This window comes from Anopheles stephensi, unplaced genomic scaffold, assembly GCF_013141755.1.
Source record: "Anopheles stephensi strain Indian unplaced genomic scaffold, UCI_ANSTEP_V1.0 ucontig424, whole genome shotgun sequence".
Lineage (NCBI taxonomy): Eukaryota > Metazoa > Arthropoda > Insecta > Diptera > Culicidae > Anopheles > Anopheles stephensi.
In genome coordinates this window covers 191,317-214,641 of record NW_023405374.1, presented here as the reverse complement: position 1 = coordinate 214,641, position 23,325 = coordinate 191,317, and the positions used below count along the sequence as shown (strand labels likewise).

Genomic DNA, 23,325 nt, shown 5'->3' with positions numbered 1-23,325 from the left:
GCTTGATACTGGCATGGTTGAGAGTGCAGAGTACTAAGAGGAATGGATATCGTTAACGGATGAAGAAGATGAAGAGGAAGATGATGCTGAGCAGCATGTGGTCAAGGATGATGATGAAGCCAACCGGAACAACACGTTTTCCAAAACAACAATTGTGGGCACTATCTCATCGAATAACACATGCTGCTTTGAACGATTTATTGGAGATAGTTCAGGAAACTACGGAATGTTATGTTCCTAAAGATGCCCGGACTTTCTTGAAGACTTCCGTTGGCGTTGGCAAATAAATTGCTTCGGTGGCAGGTGGACAGCAAAAAGATTACCATTAGCCTCAGAGCCATGATTGCTGATAATCCTGCTCGAGCGTTTATTAAAGGTAAGCAAATTCAATACAATAAAAAAAATTAAGGCAGTATTAATGACTTGTCTCTTTTTCAGGAGTGGTCTATTTCAACGCTGCAAATGGCTGTATTAAGTGTAAAATTGTGGGTCGACATGACAAACGTACTCGCAGAATGATTTTTGAAGGCGTAGCAGCTAAAAGGACCGATGCAGAGTTTAGAAGCGGGCAATACGCTATTGGGCATCAAAGGCGACCTACACCTATAGCGGATATTACAGGTTTAGCCATAATTAAGCACATACCAGTATCGGACGATCTCCACCAACTACATTCCGGATTCATGAAGTTATTCGTGGTAGGTCATGCAGAAGGAACTTTGTCTTCGTTTCCCAAGTGGACGTTAGAAGAACAAGAAGAGGTTTCGACCATTTTATTAAAAACTCGTTTGCCAGTAGAAATTAATAGGGCTATGAGATCGCTTACATATGTAAAATTTTGGAAGGGGTCTGAATTTCGCACTTACTTAAATCATATTAGCATACCATTACTGAAAGGAAGAATTCACGATGATGCCTATCATCATTTTAAACTGTTTTACGTAGCTATAACTTTATTATCTAGTTCTCATTTTAAAAGACTTTGGGATTATGCAGAGACACTTTTAGAAAAGTTAGTCGCAGAATTTAGTTTGCATTATCATAAATCGTATATCACTAGCATCATACACAATATTTTACATATAGCTGATGATGTACGCGAAATTGAACCCCTCCCTACAATCTTTTCGTACCCTTTTCAGAACACATTACAATTTATAAAATCATTAGTACGGACAGGTCATAGGACGTTAGCTCAAGTAGTAAGTAGGTTAACAGAGTTTAGGCAACTAGAAATTAAGCATAATAAGACAAATATTTCATATCCAGTAGTTAAACATAAGAAAGTTGAGGTTATCTTTAATATTACATAAAAATTTAAGTTATGAAAAGGGAAAATAAATGGCTGGTTCCTAACAAAAGAAAATGAAATTATAAGGTACAGTAGCGTTAAGCAAGTATCAGGAGCATACGTTATAGAAAGACAGCAATTATTGAGGAAACAAGCTGCGTTCAGTTATCCGATTACTTCTGAAACAGTTTATAATTTCCAAGGAAAACTAGAAGACATTTCATAGGAAATAGTTCAGGTAGAATTAAGTTATGTTAAAGTTAAGCTTGTAGCAATTTCTGTCAATTATATTTCATTTTATTTCAGTCCACTTTTGCACACTTTAATGTAATAAACAAAAAAAAAACTTTATCTGCTGTATAATATACATATTGTTGATGTAGTTACATATTCTATATTTTATATTTATCTACATATTTTAAAGTATATTCGAAAAAAATAAAGTACAGAAAATGTACAACTAGATACAGCAATTATTAGATATAAAACGCGAGTAAATTTCAATAAAGTTTGTCATTTAACCATCAGAACGAGTCTGAGTATTATTGGCCTTTAGGCGGCGTGACCTGCGCCTGTCTAAAGAAACGCGCCGCAAGGTTAGCTTCGCACACGCGACAAATTCGCTAATATCATGGAAATGAATTTCAATGAGGGCGAAATCGGTATGGATTTTCAAAGTTTACAGCCATTGACAAAAATGGAAAATAACAAAAAAATTGTTGTAAACGACACTGATTTGAATGAAGAAGAAAAACGATCATTGCATGGAATATTAACAAGCTATAAAGAAATACTATAATTCGAGTCCCATCCTCTTACATTCACACACAAAACAAAACATCAAATAAGAGCTACAGATAACATACCAGTCCATACAACATCGTATACATACCCGCAAGTTTATGAAGATGCGGTTCAGACACAAGTAAAAAGAATGCTAGACGATGGTATAAGATAAGTCAAGTCAGTAAGAGTCAATAAGACAGTCCCTTTCACCATACACTTCTCCGGTATGGGTGGTGCCAAAAAAGGCAGCTTCAAATGGCAATAAGCAGTTTCGTTTCGTTGTTGACTATAGGAAGATTAACGAGATAACTATCAGTGATCGTTATCCAATCCCAGAAATATCAGACACATTTGATAACTTAGGGCGGCCCAAGTAAAATTTGACAGCTATCTTGTGGGCAAAGGGGGTAGAAAGAGAACAGAAACAACGAGGTGAAGAGCAGTGGTGAATTGCACTGGGTGACTGGCATATAGAAAGACAGAGAGCGCAAATAAGAAAGAACGAGAGACAATGAAAATAGACGAATGACGTTCCGAATGGTTTGCATAAATATACCCGGGGTTATCTTGTGCAGAACAAGCCATTCTCTGTGTTCTGTTTTTATAATTTCAATTAAAGTATTTTGAGCGAAAATTAATTGAAAATGGAGAACGTGAAGCGAGCGAAGAAAAGTGGACTATTGAGAAGGCTGGGAAAGTCCTTCAGGGAGCAGTGCGAAAGAGAATTGGAAGCTGAAAATCAACCAGGACCGAGCACGCTGCAACCCAACCCAAGCCAAACTGCAACATGTAAGTTTTTTGTGTTCTGGCTGTGTATTCAAGTGAAGAGTGTGAAAATAGAAGCAGGGATATCAAAAACATATAACGAATATCGTGCTACAGTGTTGGAATGAATGGTCGGGTTTCTTAACTGTTGCTGCTTGTGCTGTTTAATGTACGGATCGGTCCTGCAACTGTGGCGATCCAGTGGCTTTCCGCTGATTTTGATACAGTGAAAGTTTCGGTACCGGCCGAGCAGTTGCACTCTTTCATACGATAGAACCGGGCAGAACCGTAGCGCCTGGTGCTTTGTAAAAAAAATTAGCCAACCTCTGTGGTGCAGTGGAATTAATTACCGTGTATGTTTTTTCTTTATTTTAGATACTGATCTGCACATCACCGATGAGGATATGCATGAAGAGATATATGTGCATGAGCTTGATACTGGCATGGTTGAGAGTGCAGAGTACTAAGAGGAATGGATATCGTTAACGGATGAAGAAGATGAAGAGGAAGATGATGCTGAGCAGCATGTGGTCAAGGATGATGATGAAGCCAACCGGAACAACACGTTTTCCAAAACAACAATTGTGGGCACTATCTCATCGAATAACACATGCTGCTTTGAACGATTTATTGGAGATAGTTCAGGAAACTACGGAATGTTATGTTCCTAAAGATGCCCGGACTTTCTTGAAGACTTCCGTTGGCGTTGGCAAATAAATTGCTTCGGTGGCAGGTGGACAGCAAAAAGATTACCATTAGCCTCAGAGCCATGATTGCTGATAATCCTGCTCGAGCGTTTATTAAAGGTAAGCAAATTCAATACAATAAAAAAAATTAAGGCAGTATTAATGACTTGTCTCTTTTTCAGGAGTGGTCTATTTCAACGCTGCAAATGGCTGTATTAAGTGTAAAATTGTGGGTCGACATGACAAACGTACTCGCAGAATGATTTTTGAAGGCGTAGCAGCTAAAAGGACCGATGCAGAGTTTAGAAGCGGGCAATACGCTATTGGGCATCAAAGGCGACCTACACCTATAGCGGATATTACAGGTTTAGCCATAATTAAGCACATACCAGTATCGGACGATCTCCACCAACTACATTCCGGATTCATGAAGTTATTCGTGGTAGGTCATGCAGAAGGAACTTTGTCTTCGTTTCCCAAGTGGACGTTAGAAGAACAAGAAGAGGTTTCGACCATTTTATTAAAAACTCGTTTGCCAGTAGAAATTAATAGGGCTATGAGATCGCTTACATATGTAAAATTTTGGAAGGGGTCTGAATTTCGCACTTACTTAAATCATATTAGCATACCATTACTGAAAGGAAGAATTCACGATGATGCCTATCATCATTTTAAACTGTTTTACGTAGCTATAACTTTATTATCTAGTTCTCATTTTAAAAGGCTTTGGGATTATGCAGAGACACTTTTAGAAAAGTTAGTCGCAGAATTTAGTTTGCATTATCATAAATCGTATATCACTAGCATCATACACAATATTTTACATATAGCTGATGATGTACGCGAAATTGAACCCCTCCCTACAATCTTTTCGTACCCTTTTCAGAACACATTACAATTTATAAAATCATTAGTACGGACAGGTCATAGGACGTTAACTCAAGTAGTAAGTAGGTTAACAGAGTTTAGGCAACTAGAAATTAAGCATAATAAGACAAATATTTCATATCCAGTAGTTAAACATAAGAAAGTTGAGGTTATCTTTAATATTACATAAAAATTTAAGTTATGAAAAGGGAAAATAAATGGCTGGTTCCTAACAAAAGAAAATGAAATTATAAGGTACAGTAGCGTTAAGCAAGTATCAGGAGCATACGTTATAGAAAGACAGCAATTATTGAGGAAACAAGCTGCGTTCAGTTATCCGATTACTTCTGAAACAGTTTATAATTTCCAAGGAAAACTAGAAGACATTTCATAGGAAATAGTTCAGGTAGAATTAAGTTATGTTAAAGTTAAGCTTGTAGCAATTTCTGTCAATTATATTTCATTTTATTTCAGTCCACTTTTGCACACTTTAATGTAATAAACAAAAAAAAAATTTTATCTGCTGTATAATATACATATTGTTGATGTAGTTACATATTCTATATTTTATATTTATCTACATATTTTAAAGTATATTCGAAAAAAATAAAGTACAGAAAATGTACAACTAGTTCTTATGGTATAGACTACTTCATTCATCTTAACCTACTTAACCTTAATCACTTAACTAACTGAACTTATTTTATTCTTCTTCAGAGTCCGCTACTCGTCGTTTCTTAACCGTTAATTGTCCAGCTGGCTTAATATTATAAAGTTTTTTAATAAAAAAAAATTCTACTTGATCGTCCGTAAGTTTGGAAACTTCGTTTCCCCCGACTATTTTGAATAACTTTAAAAATTGCAGAATATTTGCTTACACAAATTTTTGAACAATGTGATCCTCTCCCAGTCCAGCTACATTTTTTTTTAAATTCCTTTTCAAAAACATGATCCATCAGAATGCACAATCTTTTGTTACAATCACTAATATTTTTCAACATGTGCGTCATGTCGTTCACCAATTCTGCCATGTAATTTCCTTCCTGAAGGTCGTTATCCAACTAGTTGAGAGCTTCCTCCGTGTTTACTTAATCTAATGCACAATTTCTTGGGACTTTGGGTCCATTTGCATACACCTGATTTAAAACAAGTTTAATATATGCTGCAGTTTTTCTATCATGTTCAATCCTTAATCAACCTTCCTTTCTATTCTGTCCAATTGGCAGAGGCCGGAATACGATGGACATGAGTCTAGCAAATTTGCCAGCCCAAAATTAGATTGAGTGGAACTTGGAGGTTTGGAAGGTACGGTTGGTTCAGGCGGAATGGCTGGTTTAGATGGAATGGATGGTTTGGATGGTACGGTTGGTTTAGGCGGTATGGCCGGTTTGGATGAAATGGATGGTTTGGTCCGGCGGGGGGGCGGTACGGACGACCATGGCCATGTACCAATACCCTACATCTGCAGCAAGGGCGAGACAAATAATTTTCTGCATCGATATGTTTTTTTTATTCGGCAGTATAAACCGCAAGGTACGTTCAACATTGAACGTCATTTGTACGCCAATACAATTTTTTGGTCGCCATTTTGAAATTTCAATCCGATTGACCTTGGGATGCAAACATGAACCAACCACCCCTCCAAACGCTGCAAAAGAGGGAATGATGAATTTAGGCGTGGTGAATTGCTGCTTGGAGGACTCGCTATTTTTCAGCAATTGATTTACCATCAGGATATCACCAAATCCAAATGAATGAAGCGGATATAGAAAAACTGCATTTTCAGTGTCGTCTGGGAAGTTTTAATTTATGCGAATGCCCTTTGGGTTGAAAAACGCACCCGCCACATTTCAAAGAGTATTGGATTGTTTACTTAGACAGGAAAAAGGGAAGTGCTGTTTTGTCTACATGGACATAGTTTTCTCGAGCTCACCGCAGAATCATAAAAACGAATGGATTAAAATATTTACGAAGCTCAAAGAAGCTAATTTGAAAATTCAAGTGAGCAAATGCAACTTCTTTAGAAAAGAAGTCGATTTCTTAGGACACACAGGTACGGAGGAAGGAGCAAAACCAAACAGCAAAAAGGTAGAAACTGTTAAAGCATGGCCGTTGCCAAAAATGAAAAAGAGCTAAAACAATTTATTGGTACAAAAGGGTGCTATAGAAAATTTATAAAGGATTTCGCAAAAATGGTACAACCACTAATGTTGGATTCCTAAATAGGTTAGGGTAGGCGCCTAAAGTTAGGCTCAACGCACCCATCGTTCTTATCAGAGTCCTTCACCCCAAATGTCAAACATTGTGACGTCCGAGGAGAAGGAGGAAAAGAAGAATTAAATAAAAAGGTTAGTTCTGATCGGTCGGTCCTCGCGTCACCACGCACATAATCAGTGTTTCATTTAGAATACAATTTTACGGCGTCATTTCTGCGCGCCACCAACTAACGAACTCGTAAAGAAAAGATACGGAATTCAATGTTACGAAACAGTTTGAAAGTTGTTTTGAAAAATGCAAAAAAAACTGTTGACAATGGATCCTATTCTAATATACCCTGTGTTCGCTACCGACACGCTAGCTCCGGTTGCTAGTGCAGCAGACTGTAAACTGCGCGCTAGGATGTGCGTGACCACCATGACCACCGACGCTAACGAGGCGACGAGGAGAACCGAACGCGCTGCAAGCAAAGCGGAGAGAGGGGCACCCGAGCGCAAACAATCATCATCGAACGATTAAGTACAAATAAAGTACCAGTACAAATGAAAAGAACCTACCACCTCCTTCTCCATTCTGAAAGAAACCCCTTGAGGCAACCCGGCGCCCCAACGCCCTGATTTCTCAAAAGATTTTATTCTTACAACTGATGCGAGCGACTGGGCAATTTGAGCCGTCTTGTCGCAAGGATCATTAGGGAAAGATAGACCAATAGAATACGCTTCACGTACTCTGGGCAAAACCGAAGAGAAGTACTCCACTACTGAAAAAGAGTTACTAGCAATGGTGTGGGCTGTGAAGCATTTTCGTCCATACCTCTATGGCAGAGCACTTAACTTGTAACAGATCACCAACCACTAACGTACTCTTTGACAAATAGTAACCACCGCATTGTTAGAGGCAAACTTATTTTGGGAGAATTTGATTACGAATCAGTTTGCAAGCCAGAGAGACAAAATGTAGCTGCCGATGCTTTGGCATTCAATTCGATAAGCTTTATCTTCGACAACGAAGCATTGCCGGATACAAATACTGTTCAATTATTACTCAAACATCTGAATCGGAATCCAGTCTGCCTCCAGCTTCCGTAACGATTAGACATGTTTCGTTCGGAAGCGTCCTAAAGATCATTGCGTACGGTACATAGTTGGCATTGTTCTCGTGTGCGATTGCGCAATCAACGTGATTACCCGTATCGCACAAATCGGTGTCTCCGCCTTTCTCCGGCATTCGCTCGGAGTTAGTGTTTATCGATCGAGTGGCGCCTAGCCCCGGTCATTGTGTGTTTTAGTGTTGTGAATGTGTGTATCTGTTGATCGTTGCGATAAGCAAGCGTGTCGACGCTGCATCGCCGCTTCGATCGTAAGCAGTCTAGTGTGTGTGTGTGTGTGTGTGTGTGTGTGTGTGTGTGTGTGTGTGTGTGTGTGTGTGTGTGTGTGTGTGTGTGTGTGTGTGTGTGTGTGTGTGTGTGTGTGTGTGTGTGTGTGTGTGTGTGTGTGTGTGTGTGTGTGTGTGTGTGTGTGTGTGTGTGTGTGTGTGTGTGTGTGTGTGTGTGTGTGTGTGTGTGTGTGTGTGTGTGTGTGTGTGTGTGTGTGTGTGTGTGTGTGTGTGTGTGTGTGTGTGTGTGTGTGTGTGTGTGTGTGTGTGTGTGTGTGTGTGTGTGTGTGTGTGTGTGTGTGTGTGGTGTGTGTGTGTGTGTGTGTGTGTGTGTGTGTGTGTGGTTGTTGTGTGTGTGTGTGTGTGTGTGTGTGTGTGTGTGTGTGTGTGTGTGTGTGTGTGTGTGTGTGTGTGTGTGTGTGTGTATGTGTGTGTGTGTGTGTGTGTGTGTGTGTGTGTGTGTGTGTGTGTGTGTGTGTGTGTGGTGTGTGTGGTGTGTGTGTGTGTGTGTGGTGTGTGTGTGTGTGTGTGGTGTGTGTGTGTGTGTGTGTGTGTGTGTGTGTGTGTGTGTGTGTGTGTGTGTGTGTGTGTGTGTGGTGTGTGTGTGTGTGTGTGTGTGGTGTGTGTGTGTGTGTGTGTGTGTGTGTGTGTGTGTGGTGTGTGTGTGTGTGTGTGTGTGTGTGTGTGTGTGTGTGGTGTGTGTGTGTGTGTGTGTGTGTGGTGTGTGTGTGTGTGTGTGTGTGTGTGTGTGTGTGTGTGTGTGTGTGTGTGTGTGTGTGTGTGTGTGTGTGTGTGTGTGTGTGTGTGTGTGTGTGTGTGTGTGTGTGTGTGTGTGTGTGTGTGTGTGTGTGTGTGTGTGTGGTGTGTGTGTGTGTGTGTGTGTGTGTGTGTGTGTGTGTGTGTGTGTGTGTGTGTGTGTGTGTGTGTGTGTGTGTGTGGTGTGTGTGTGTGTGGTGTGTGTGTGTGTGTGTGTGTGTGTGTGTGTGTGTGTGTGTGTGTGTGTGTGTGTGTGTGTGTGTGTGTGTGTGTGTGTGTGTGTGTGTGTGTGTGTGTGTGTGTGTGTGTGTGTGTGTGTGTGTGTGTGTGTGTGTGTGTGTGTGTGTGTGTGTGTGTGTGTGTGTGTGTGTGTGTGTGTGTGTGTGTGTGTGTGTGTGTGGTGTGTGTGTGTGTGTGTGTGTGTGTGTGTGTGTGTGTGTGTGTGTGTGTGTGTGTGTGTGTGTGTGTGTGTGTGTGTGTGTGTGTGTGTGTGTGTGTGTGTGTGTGTGTGTGTGTGTGTGTGTGTGTGTGTGTGTGTGTGTGTGTGTGTGTGTGTGTGTGTGTGTGTGTGTGTGTGTGTGTGTGTGTGTGTGTGTGTGTGTGTGTGTGTGTGTGTGTGTGTGTGTGTGTGTGTGTGTGTGTGTGTGGTGTGTGTGTGTGTGTGTGTGTGTGTGTGTGTGTGTGTGTGTGTGTGTGTGTGTGTGTGTGTGTGTGTGTGTGTGTGTGTGTGTGTGTGTGTGTGTGTGTGTGTGTGTGTGTGTGTGTGTGTGTGTGTGTGTGTGTGTGTGTGTGTGTGTGTGTGTGTGTGTGTGTGTGTGTGTGTGTGTGTGTGTGTGTGTGTGTGTGTGTGTGTGTGTGTGTGTGTGTGTGTGTGTGTGTGTGTGTGTGTGTGTGTGTGTGTGTGTGTGTGTGTGTGCGAGACTTGTGTTTCGTGTGTAGCGGTAAGTGTTGCCTCCCCTCACTCCCGCTGTTGTCTCCGGTCCCGTCATGGGGACTTATTTATCGGACTCGGAAACGGAGATAGAGCCGCATGTTAAGCGCAAACCAGGTCGCCCTAGGGCCGCTCAGGCCACAAAAAAAGTGGCCTTTGACGAAGGTCCTTCGACCTCGAAGGCCACGAGTAGTGCCCCAATTATTAGCGGTGCCCCGCAGATAAAAGCAAACGAGCACCGCGCACGAGCTTACCCGTCATCGTGGGAGGGTAAACCGCATGTTTATTTCATGCCACGAACGAAGCAGCTCGATGTTAGGTCGATCTCGGCTGCTCTATTGAGAAAGTACCCGGGCGTTGCCGATGTTTTTCGGATGCGACCGAATAAGATCAGGGTCACCGCAAAGGACCGGGCACAAGCCAACGTCATTGCGGCTGATCCAGATTTTGCGAAGCAATACCGGGTGTATATCCCCGGTAGTCTGGTTGAAGTGACCGGCGTAATCGAGGATTTCGATTACCCAGAGGAGGAAATTTTGAACTTTGGGGTGGACGCTTTTGTAGCACCAAACACCCCAAAAGTAAAAGTGCTTGAAGCCAAAAAGATTTTCAAGTTAGACGCCTCGTCGAAGGACGAGAAAAAGTATATCCCGACCGCCTCAATCCGGATTACGTTTGAGGGAACGGTACTTCCGCAGGCCCTCATTCTTGAGGGTCTCCGGATACCCATCGACCGGCCATACGTACCAAGGGTGGCCACCTGTTCAAAGTGCAGCCGGATTGGACACGCTGAACCGTTTTGTACTCACAAAACATGTTGCGGTAAATGCAAAAGGGCGCATACTACAGAGGAATGCAAAGCCCCGTCCCAAAAATGCTCGCATTGTCGGGAGGAGTGGCATGAGGTAGCCTTGTGCCCTGTGTACCGGAAACTCCAGAAGGAGCAGACAAAAACTGTAGCCGAGGGGGCACGCGGCTTATATAGCGATGCTCTCAAGGGAGCAAACGCAACGAACCCTTTTGCAGTTTTGGGTACAACTGCAAATGGCGAGCCTAGTCCGACTGCACCCGAACAGGTGCCACTGAGATCGGTAAAGATCATGAGAGTGCCTTACAAAAAGGTACAGCGGAAGGTTCTAAAGACAAAAAATAGACCTTTGGCACCACAGCGCCACGCTAAAGTTTCTTCCCCGGTCCAAAACGTAACGCTGATCCCAAAACTCCTGCCCCCCAAATTGCCAGGAAGCAGCCCAAGAAGAAGCGATCTTCTCGGACCGAAGCGCTAGTGGAAAGCCTTGCTTTTCCGACGGAGCTTCTCGTTGACGGAAGCTTCCCGAGAACTCCCACCCCATCTCTTTCCGAGATCCTTGAGTCCCTCCTAATGACCCTTAACCTCCCGCAGCACCTGCACATGATCGCTACTTGGGCCCTTCCTTTCCTGAAGGGGATGATCAAACAGTGGCTGGTTCAATGGCCATGCTTAAGTATGATGGTCCGTTTGGATGATTAATGGCTCCTACGGCTACTATCATACAGTGGAACTGTAGGAGTTTACTTGGAAAGCTAAACTCTTTCATAACATTAGTGGGCGAACACAACTGCGATGTGTTTGCCCTCTGTGAAATTTGGCTATCGGATAACATTAAATTAACCTTCCCGGGATATTATATAATCCGTGAAGATCGCGTTACTAGGGGTGGGGGGTACTGATTGGTGTTCGAAAGAGTCACACTTTCACTAGAATACCCACCCCAAGACAAGAAATGATAGAAACTGTCGCAGTTTAGACAAAACTGGGCGTTCTTCACGTGACAATTGCATCCATCTATATCCCCCCGATAGCCAATAATGAAAAAGAAAAAATTGAAAAGTTCAAAGAGGATCTTGGAAATCTAGCAGCGGTCTTGCCTGGACCGCTTTTGATCCTGGGAGACTTTAACTCCCATGGAATCGACTGGGGGTGCGATAAGGATGACATTCGCACTCCTATTATCCGAGATTTCTGCGACAGATTTGGTTTTTCGATTCTAAACTCAGGAGAGGCAACTAGGATGCAGACACCTCTAAGTAGGGCGAGTGCACTGGACCTGTCTCTAAGTCCATCAGCAATGGCCCTGGATTTTAGTTGGAAGGTGATCCAGGACCCTATCGGCAGTGACCACATACCGATAGAAATTTCCTACATCAAGGGAGGATGCCCAGTAGAAGAAATCCCCGTTAAATGTGACTTAACGAGGAACATCGACTGGACGAGATACGGCGAATTAATAGCCTATGTATTTCAACAATGGTAATATTCAGCTAAAACGGACCAGTTTCCATGGACTAGCCCAAGGGTCCTGCTTGAGCCCTCTGCTATATAACTTCTATGTCAGTGAAATAGATTCTTGCCTAGCTCCGAACTGCAGCATTAGACAATTAGCAGACGACGGCGTAATATCTTTTGCAAGCAGGGACGCCGCCGAAATACAACTGGCTTTACAAACCACTTTGGACAACCTTGCCGAATGGTCTGAAAACCTTGGTATCAAGTTCTCTGCAAAGAAAACTGAGATGGTAGTCTTTTCTCCTTTCAGCGACACGACGAAAAACAGAGAGAAAAGACTATTTGACCCGAAAATTTATGTCTTTTTGTACGGTGAAAAGATATCAACTACCGACAATTTTCGATACCTTGGTGTTTGGTTCAATTCAAGGCTAAACTGGAGTACACACATCACCAATCTGGTGCAAAAATGCAGTAAAAGAATCAACTTTCTAAGGACAGTCACAGGATTCTGGTGGGGCGCACATCCATCAGACGTCCTGCGACTGTATAAGACAACGGTACTATCCGTGTTGGAATATGGAAGCATATGCTTTCATTGGGCATCCAACACGCATAACCTCAAACTGGAGAGGCTACAGTATCGTTGTCTTAGACTCGTTCTAGGGAGCATGAAATCAACACACAACATGTCCCTAGAAGTGATGACCGGAGTGATGCCGCTAAAACTTCGTTTTGAACTGCTGTCGCTTCGCCATCTAGTCCGTTCTTCAGTATCAAATCCCTTGATCGAATAAAATTTTAAAGCGCTTCTAGAGACAGGTTCTAAGAGCAAGATCTTGAAAATCTACGAAGATTTTGTTGCCCTACAAGTGCATCCTAGCGCTCCACAGGCATTAATCCGTGCTGCCCTTCCTGAGACCTACAGTTCCCTTTTAACAACAGATTCCTCGTTGCACGAGGAAATTAAGACCATACCGAATGATCTTCGCCCGATGGTAGTTCCGGGCATTTTCAGGGATAAGTATGGGCATTTAGACCAAAGTAGCCAGTATTATACTGATGGATCATCCTCTAAGGAAGGCACCGGCTTCGGCGTTTTTAGTGAGTCCGCCGAAGCATTTTTCAAATTGCAGGAGACGTGTAGTGTCTACACCGCAGAACTAGCCGCAATCTTGTACGCACTATTGATTATAGCAGCGAGACCTTCGGATCAGTACTTCATTTTTACAGATAGCCTTAGCGCTATCGAAGCACTACGATCCTCTAAGGCTGTTAAGAGTCAGGATATCCTTACCGTCAAAATCATAGAATTGCTTGGCTCCATGTTCGACAAGGCGTTCAGGATTTCGCTAATTTGGGTACCTTCTCATTGTGGAATTCCCGGCAACGAGAAGGCAGACTTACTGGCCAAAACAGGTGCCCAACAAGGCGCCTTTTACGACCGTCCGATCTCGGCCCGAGAGTTTCTTCGTCTACCACAGCAACTTTTCCTGTCTCGCTGGCAGAGCATGTGGCCGATGATCTCGGGCGATTCCTATTCTCGATCTCTCTGCAAGTGTCCCTGCGGCCTTGGTTCGGTGGGCTCTCTATAGACCGGGCATTCATACGCATGATGTCTCGACTTATGTCGAATCATTTCGCGTTGAATGCTCATCTTCAGCGTATAACTCTGGCTCAGACGAAGGTGTGTGGCTGCGGTGACGGATTTCACGATGTGGATCACCTTCTGTGGTCCTGCATGGAGTTTGAAACCGCAAGACCCTCCTTGTTAAGCACAGTCGAGAGCATCGGTAGACAACCGGGTACAGAAATTAGAGAAATTTTGGCGACTAGGGACCTCGCTTACATGAGGCTCATCTTCCGATTCGCCAGAGACAACGGTCTTATCCTTTGATTCCGCATCCCCATTATCCTTTCAATCCTAAGTCCCCTACATTCCTTTTTTGTTATTCGTTGTGTTGTCCGTGTCTTAATTGTTCTTTGTAGTGCCACGGGTACTCCGTTGACGGTGCAACAGTATCCGGGACCAAAGTCGACACTATCGTTAGAAGGGAGGCAGACTTTTCTGCAATAGTGTTCTTCATCTCTGCCTAGCCTTGATGGAGCGAGTTCGGCCTTGTTGGCGTTGGGTTCGGAGGTGGTCGGCGGGTCCTACCTCGTGATTAGCAGAAACCCTGCTGTTACGGAGGGGAACTCGCCAATAGCTTTTGATTTCGCTGCTGGCTTGGTCGAGCTTGAGCTATCACTGCTGGGCAGTTTGAGAAACACTACACAGAGGCAAATGTTTGTGCTGTCCAAAACGCTGTTTTTTTTGTTTGGTTTTTGTTTCACTCTCCAGATCCGATACACAGAAGGATGATCCGTTTACACACCACACTACCATCAACACAACACCGCCAGCAATAGACCTAATCATTGATACAACTTCTACAATAGACCTGGATTTCCACAATACAATCGCCACACACCCACAACCGAGCATAACCGGGATAAGGCTAAATACCAGGGAGGAAATGCCTTGGTAATTTCTTTGTGAATTTTTTGTTTTTGACATTTGTATTTCGTCAGCACATGCGGTGCTGACAATACGGTTCCTAGCCGTGATAATTAATAAATAATAATAATAATAATAATTTGCGGAATTTTTTTATCTTAACTTACAAACACATTAAATTTGAATGGTATAAAATGTCATTAGAACGGGACGTTTAGAGGCCCAGTGCCAGCATGCAGAGAGCCCCACACCAGTGCCGTATGTGGAGCGCATTTCCGCCAAACTACCCCCATTCTGGGATGATATGCCTGAAATTTGGTTTGCTCAGGCGGAGGCTGCGTTTGAGGTATCTCAAATTACAAGGGAGCGCAACCGATAACAGATACCTAATAGGCGCTCTTCCTAAACAAACCTTAGCTAAAGTGTTGGATGTTATCAAGGCTCCACATGAAAAAAACACCATACAGTCATTTAAAGGATCAAGTCTTGAGTCGCCTTTCAACCAGTGAAGAAGCCCGACTTTCGAAACTCTTATATCACGTGTAGATGGGTGACAGGTCACCATCCGAGCCTTATCGGCACATGGCGCAGCTCGCGGTTAGTTCAGATAATATCTCTGCCAAACTGATACAAAAGTTGTAGAAATCGAGTTGACCCAAATCCATTGAGGAAGCATTCTTTGCAGTTGATTCTAAGGACCACGATGAGCAAATGTAAATCGCTGATAGACTCTGGGAATGCAACAATCCAGGTAGCGTTTCGCAATGGAATGTAAGCCAAAGTATTTTTATCAACACTACTCGACTGACGATATTCGTCAAGAAATGTCGGAGCTACGAAATATGATTCGCCAAATGGCTGTCAATTCTAATAATCAGCGAAGGGGACGAAAGAGAAATTGCTCTAAGTCCCGAAATAGGAGCAACACACCCTCACAACAGGGAGAACGTCCGCTATGTTGGTACCACCGCAAATATGAACGGAACGCGAAGAATTGTATCAACCCTTGCAATTTTAATTCAACGCAGGGTGGGAACAATTTATCTCTTCAAAAAACTAATTTGCTCCGTAACATTGAGGGATAGCTCACGAGCAATTTTAAGCTCCTCACCTCGTCTCTTCATCAAAGATGAGATTCACATTCCTTATAGACACCGGAGTTGACGTATCCGTCATTCTACAAAATTTAGTAGGCACTGTAGCCAAACCAACTGACCACGTATTAGCTGCAGCCAACGGTAGTACCATTGCTGCATATGGAACCAAGCTAATACAAGTATCTCTTGGATTGAGGCGGTCTTTTTCTTATACTTTCGTTATAGCAGCGGTTAATCGTCCTATGATAGGAGCTTACTTTATTCACAAACACGGTTTGTTAGTTGATCTTAAGGAGCGGCGCCTAATTGAACCAACTACAAATCTGGTGTCAAAGACTACTATTGCGACAGGGGACACTCCCGCACCGAAACATTTTTCTACGGAAGCAATTGAGTTCGGTGAGGTTTTAGACAATACCCATCATTGATCGAGCGCCCTGACTACAGCACACCGGTCGGTCATTCTGTTTCACACTACATTGAAACAAAAGGCTCTACCATTTGCTAAGCTTCGCCTTCTGGAACCGAAGAAACGTAAAATTGCCCCGACAGAGTTTCAGCATATGCTAAACTTACGCATTAGCTGGCCATCCTCTTTTCCAGCTTCTTCGCCATCGCACATGGGTCCCAAAACAAATCACGACTGGCGACCATTTGGGGATTATCGACGACTGAACGCAATAACCACACTCGATCGATACCCTATACCACACGTGCAGGATTTCACCATGAACTTACATCGTTGCAAATTTTTCTCAAAACTGGACATTGTACGGGCGTGCCACCCTATTCCTATTGACGAGGAAAATGTCCACAAAACTGCTTGTTTTTACACAACCCTGACGTGTTGACAGTCGACGAAAGCACGATCGTGCTTTCGTTAAGTTGGGGCATTCGCGTAGCCAGGATTCGTGTTGAGTGCAGAGGCGCTCACACGAATAAAAGTATTAAAGCCAGGCTACACGATGCGAGATGCCGAAAAGATTTCGCTAAGAAGGGGGGGTTATGCGAAATCTATAACGTTGCTCCTTGAGCTGAAATCCATGCGATATCTTTTTGACACTTTGCCGAGATAATCAAAATTGAGATTGAGAAAAAAAAGAAGAAGGAATAAACCAAAACAAAACAAACCGCGACAAAGCCGGCAAAGCTACAGTATGGTAAAAAAAATCTTAAATTTTACATGCTGCTTCAAAAATAACTTTCTTGTCTTTTGTTTTTAGAATAAATTTGAACATGGACAATGCAAAGCCGCAACGTGCGTACGCGCAGAAGGTGAGTACGAACCATGCTCATTATCACATGATGAAAACGGAAGCCGGCTCTTCCAAGCAACAAATTGTAGCGGTCTCCTGAGGTGCCACTAATGTAGCGACGCTAGAAGTTCCCATGGCGAATGGAGGATGGTGGAATTGCATCGCTGCAGCTGCACTGGCAGCTGCCAGTGCATGGTGCATGTTGGCGTCCTATGTTGTGCGAGGATATTATACAGTTCTTCAATGAAGCCGCTGTTGAACTGCAATTAGTGACTGCTATTATTATTATTTTTTAATTGTAGAATACGGAGCTCTACCTGCGTTTGGCAAATGCCGTGGAACGGCAGCCGATAATTTACACAAAAAGTTCCCGTAATTACAAAAATAGGCAACTTGCAGAACGACGCTTGGTCTTGTGTCGCAACGGAGGTTGGAGCCACAATCGTTGAGGCTAAGCGCCTATGGACCAACATGCTATGTAGCTTTCGATCATATCGGTCGAAAGTGCAGCAGAACATGCGTACTGGAGCAGGTAAGTTGTTATAAATTAATTAGTTAAGTAACTCAAAGTAATCTTTCTACTTCTTTTAGCATACGGTGCAGTTTACCGTCCGAGGTGGTTCGCCTACGAGGCGATGATGTTCATGGCGAATGCCACGGAGGACAACGAACATGCCGATACGGTTAGTATAACCTCTATTTACATTTCATGTAATTTCCAAAGGCTAGCAACATTACAAACATGGACAACGTAGGATGTATTGCAATCAGTAGATTAGTTAGTTTGAAATTCTTTATAAAACGGTATGACCGTATAGCATAGTAGGCTAATTGATAGTAGTGATAGCAATGTAGAATCAACTGATGCGGTTTCTATCATACGCTGCCGCTACCTGCTATGTTGTTTATCTTGTGACATCATTTTTTAAATACCTGTATGTCGTAGTAAATAGCGTTGTTTGGTATATTTTACTTATCACGTTATGCTTACTTATTACATGCAACTTGACCTCTCTGGCCAAGACAACGGTCTGCTGTAGAGGTGTCCGACATTAACTAAAATCGAGCCAACGGAAACCTGTCGATCTGTTACACTATATAACTGTATCTGTTCAGGCGTGCAGGTCTGAGTTCATTTAGCGGTATACTCAATGTTTCTCAACTTTCCATGTAGTGCAGTGGTGTTACTTTTTTTTAAACATTTTAACATTTAAGATTTTTTCTATGCCACTAAAATTTACAAAAAGCAATATTTACATTTTTTTATTGTGAATAGAATGAACGATAATTTCACAACATCACATTTTAATAGGATCATTATCTTAAGTATCACTATCTTAAGTATCATTTTCATTTTAAAACATTTAAACATTTAAGAATTTTTCTATTCCACTAAAATTTACAAAAAGCAATAATTACATTTTTTTATTGTGAATAGAATGAACGATAATATCACAACAACGCATTTTAATAGGATCATTATCTTAAGCAAACTGAATAATTAATCTAATCTTCAGAAACGAATCACGTTCTAATGTCGGATGTCCACCTCGCCCCAGATTAAAGAAAAGAGAGGTGAGCACATAGTTTGGTGGTAGCAAAGTGGTCTTAAAATTTCCATTTACCTTTACGTGACATGTAAAGTTGGTCATTGTCAGTTGGTCATGTAGTTTCAGGGACTAAGCAGCATAATGATGGTAATTATTTTTAAAATCGAGAACCATATGCGTTCGAACATTCATCAATCGATCAGCTGTCCGTGACGAAACAAATTTAAGATTTACCAAATTATCATTGGCTCTCTAAACGCCAGGGACCACGTTCTCGCCAATGACTCTATCGAATGAGGATGGTGGAGAGTATATTGTTCTTGAAGCATTTCTTCGTAAATAGAAGTTGTAGTGTTGTGAGAAGAATTGTGTTGTGTAGAAAGTTCGTTGTGTAAATAGACAGTCGTTAGAACAATATGTTTTGCCACATTCGGAGAAAGAAGTATTTGTCCTTTCAATACTTGAAACCGATTTGCAAGTATTCCTAGCGCATTTTCAACGGGCATTCGAGCACGCGAATGTCTATAATTGAAAATGCGCTGGTAGCTCCCAGGTGAGTGGAGCTCGCCAAAGGAACGGATGCAGTAATCGGTAAAAGCAAAAGCCTTGTCTCCTAATATAAAAAATGGTACTGGAATTTTATATGGTAATCGCAATGGCTCGGGATCTGGAATATTTAATAACTTGTTTTCAAGCTTTTGGAACAATCTACTGTTTCTAAATATTCCTCCATTCGAAATCCCACCCTTGCCTCCCGCATCAGCAAACATAAAATAGTAATCTGCATGTACCATTACCAGAAGCACAATACTATAAAAGTTTTTGTAGTTATAGTAATCGGATCCGCTGTGTGCAGGAGCGCGGGTGTGAAAATGTTTCCCATCTATCGCTGCAATGGCATGGGGAAAGTTCCAACGCTGCTCAAACATTTTTGATACTTCCAGCCATTGTTCTTTAGTGGATGGTAACTGAAGATGAAAAGAATAATTAATTTCAAGTGCATTAAAATGAAATATAGCAATACGGCCAGGCCATTCTTCATGAATAAAAAAATTGTATTAATCTGTTTTCTTTTTTATAACTTCAGCTTGACGATCATGATGAGGGCCTCGCTCAGCACTCCCTCGTCTCGACCGCGCCATCCACCGTCCAATCCTTTACCCAGCCGATATCTACAACACCAAAAACCCGATTTCTATAATTGCCCATTCCTACAGTTCTAGAACCTCTGCCCAACCTTCTTCTTCCCGTGCCGGCCCTTCCGGCCTCCAAACTATACAGCCTTCTTCTCCTCGTCTCGGCCCTTCAAACCTTCGGTGCACACAGCCCTCGTCGTCTCATTTCATTAACACACCGATTCGTTACTCCCTTCCCAAGGTTCCCTTGTCCCTCCCAATGCTCCACAACGGCGTCGTCGTCGAAGAAACCATGATGGCGGGGGCAGTGAGTTGAGCGAGGCCCTCAAGCAGCTGATGGAGGCCACAAGGGAGAATGCGCACTCCCGGGAGAACACGTTTGGCCGCTGGGTCGCTGGATTATTCCACCGTTTTTCACCCGAAGAACAGGATTTTGTAACGTCGAGGATTCAGCGTTCCATGCCTAATGCAGAAGATTTAGTTTTGGCCAAACGTGCTAACCGGGAGTAGTTTTTTTCTTTAGCATAGTATAGTGTAGATTTAGGTTTTTTAGTTAGTTAGTTAGTTAGTTTACATTAGCGTAATTAGTTTAGTTAGCATTAGTTTGTTTGAAAATATAGTTAGATTTTTTGGTAGGATAGTTGTAAGCTTTGTTTTGTAAGATTACGGTTTACTATACCTAACAAAATTATTGTTGTACATTTATTGGTGTACAATTGATCTAAAATCAAATTCGAAAGAAACGTATTCGAATCCTACCTTCACATATGATCGTAGAGTTTTTGTAAGGCAGATACACGTCTCCTTTACTATGTTGCTTATGGAGGAACGAGACACCTGAAATAATACAAAGATGTTATAATTTGTTCGTTTAAGTATATCCCTCACGCACGAGATACTCACTCGAAACAAATATTGCAAACTACTGAAGGTTTCTCCAGTTGCTAAATACCGCAACGTAATTAGCAACCTTTCTTGGGCTGTGATTGAGTCACGCATATTGGTGTTCATGCGACTTATTGCCGGCCTTATAGCTTGCAGCAAAACAATAAAATCTTCCTTCTTCATTCGAAGAAAGTTAACGACGGTTTCGTTGGCTTGTTCTGCGACAATATTATCCAGCAAGCGGTTGCCATCTTCTTGCCGCCGGAAAAAAATTGGTCGCATCCACCACGTGCGCACAATTTGCCTGTTGCGTCTTCGCAAATTCACTTCATTCAATTCCACAACCCACGATAACGAAGCGAACCACTCTTCGCTCATCAACAGATTCTCCATTGCAAACTTTTCACAGCAAAATCCTTAATATTTCCAAATCAACGCCGGAAAACAAATCAACAACCGCAAACAACACTGCCTGTATGTTTACAAACATGGCGAGGAATGACAGAAAAATTTCGCATACATCGAATGACAGCTGCTGGGTGTGCGCTTTGTTGCCCTAAACGCGGCTATATGAACCGAAATGTTTTTGACGTAAAATTTCCGCGAATCCTCCCCTTTTAAGCGAACTCTTTATGAAATCTAGCATCGTGTAGCCTGGTTTTTAAAAATAAGTGCACTAGGAAAAATAAACTCTCTTACCTGCGTACTTCCAAGCAACACAAACGACGGTTAATATTCATCACTGCAGCAAAAAAAAAACACATCCGAAAACTCCCACATACGAACACTGCTATTACCACCTCATTCAGCCAAACTTTCCAAAGATTCATGAATAGCATTTTCAGCGATCTGGAATTTGTCTTTGTCTATATTGACGACATCCTTACAGCTAGTCCAACGAAAGAAATGCACATTCAACATTTGCATAAAGTGTTCCATCGGCTAGCTAGTCCTGACATCAAAATAAAGTCATCCAAATGTGTTCTTGGCGTACCATCGTAGGATTTCCTAAGTCACAACATTTCAGAAAAAGGTATAACTCCTTCTTCTTCTAAGGTAAAGGTAATTACAAAATTTCCCTCTCCATCATCCGTTAAACAACTTCAGCGATTGGCAGGAATGATACATTACCATCATCATTTCATTCCACAGGTTGACAACAAGTTGAGACTCTTGTATCAACTCATTGCTGAATATAACGACAAAAAGAGTAAACAAAACTTTGAATGGTTAGAAGAATGTGAACAAGCAGTACTTCAAGTAAAACATGACCTATCAAATGCAATCATGTTACCTCATCCACAGAGTAACGCTCATTATTCTCTCACTAACGACGCTTATAACTATGCAGTTGGCGCGATACTTCAACATCATCTCAATGGTGAAAGTCAACCGTTGGCATTTTACTCAAAAACAACAACACCAACCGAGCAGAGATACTCAACCTTTGATAGAGAACTACTTGCCATTTTCCTAGGAATCAAACATTTTAGGCACTTCCTCGAAGTGAGAGACTTTAAGGTGTTAACAGACTACAAACCTCTAACACTGGCGTTAAAATCCAAGGCTGAAAAGTCTTCGCGACAAAGTCGACATCTCGACTTCATCTCCTAATACACCTCTGATATACGTACATATATATACATATATCTCTGATATATATACATTCGGGGAGAGAGCAACGTAGCAGCGGATGCCTTATCTAGGATTGGAGTCATGGATTCCATTGCAATGTTAACGGATCAAACTATTCCAAAAGAGCAAAAGAAAGATTCACATTTAAAAATATTGCCAAAAAAACAGAGCAGAAACACTACATATAAACTAATAAAAATATCTTCAAACAATGTTCAACTATTGATAGAATCTTCTGCAGGAAAACAACGTTTGTTTGTTCCCTTATCTCTGCGTAAGCTTACATTCCAAGGGATCCACAATAACTCATATCCTGGCATTCTTGCTACTAGAAAGCTTATGACCGATCGTTATTACCAAAAGGCCAAAATAACAAGCCATACTCACTAGCCATTGGAAACATTTGACATTTCGAAAGGCAGGTTTAACCACATCCACCTGGACATCGTTGGTCCTCTACCTCCTCCGGAAGACATGTGTTACCTACTCACAATAGTGGATAGATTTACAAGATGGCCTGAGTGTTACCCAATGGCAGATATGTCAGCATCTACCATCGCAAAAACATTTGTCGACAATTATGTCTCTAGTAGTGTCGACAATTATGGAAGATCTAGTGACAAGCGAATACCGTTGAACATGAAAAATATTTAAGAAAAGCTTTGTTGTTATACAATCATTTAAAATCTGAAACAGGAGCCCCTAGTTAATCATTGCGTTTCACTGGCAATGTAAAAACAAGAGAAGATTTGTAAAACTATAAAATCTACGCAAAGAGTTTTTAATAGTTTAACTGTGACGATTAGTAGTGAATAAGCAGTATTAAATGGAGATGTATGCGTAGATAGATGATAAGAGCGAAATACAGATATAAACGAGAGGTCAAAGTGTACTCACGCATTTGAAGAACACCACTTTTGGCAACGAGGAAAATTCGGCCTGCGTGTAAATGTCGAGTCTAAAATCAGAAGAAAAAAAACAAGTCGTTAATCGGTGACATAGAGCCCTTTATCATGGGGGAAAGCATCTGTGAATACTTGGAAAGAATGGACATTTTCTTTCAAGTGCATGAAATAGAAGTGTTAAAGTCAGGATGAGCATCAATGTACAGTCTGATATCGAAGATAGTATTACCGGAGGAGCGAAAGTCTTGCAACTATGAGAAGCTGTGTATGAAGCTTAGATAACAATTGGAGCTTAAAGTCAATGTGGTGGCGGAACGATACAATTTCAGACACTGTATGCAGCAAGAAATCTCTTTTCCTGAATACATTATGGAACTGAAAGCCAGGATGCAAACGAGTTAGTGCCAAGCGTTTTTGCTCGAAAT

General features: G+C 42.0%; 1 protein-coding gene across 1 annotated transcript; it reads right to left on the bottom strand.

The window, feature by feature from the left end:
• Positions 1-18,255: 18,255 nt before the first annotated feature.
• Positions 18,256-22,291, bottom strand: LOC118516979. The gene is made up of 3 exons (XM_036062804.1): positions 20,379-22,291; positions 20,235-20,312; positions 18,256-19,307 (listed from the first exon to the last, which is right to left on the bottom strand). Exons 1-3 carry the CDS (start codon positions 20,751-20,753, stop codon positions 18,570-18,572), a joined length of 1,191 nt encoding a protein of 396 aa, XP_035918697.1. The 5' UTR covers positions 20,754-22,291; the 3' UTR covers positions 18,256-18,569.
• Between the last annotated feature and the right edge of the window lie 1,034 nt (positions 22,292-23,325).

Excerpts from the sequence above, each read along its gene's own strand:
- LOC118516979 (XM_036062804.1), bottom strand. The coding sequence starts at position 20,753 with ATGGAGAATCTGTTGATGAGCGAAGAGTGGTTCGCTTCGTTATCGTGG. Across the intron at positions 20,313-20,378 it reads GTTTGCAATATTTGTTTCGA|GTGTCTCGTTCCTCCATAAG; the intron begins GTGAGTATCTCG and ends GTATTATTTCAG. Across the intron at positions 19,308-20,234 it reads CTCTACGATCATATGTGAAG|TTACCATCCACTAAAGAACA; the intron begins GTAGGATTCGAA and ends TTTCATCTTCAG.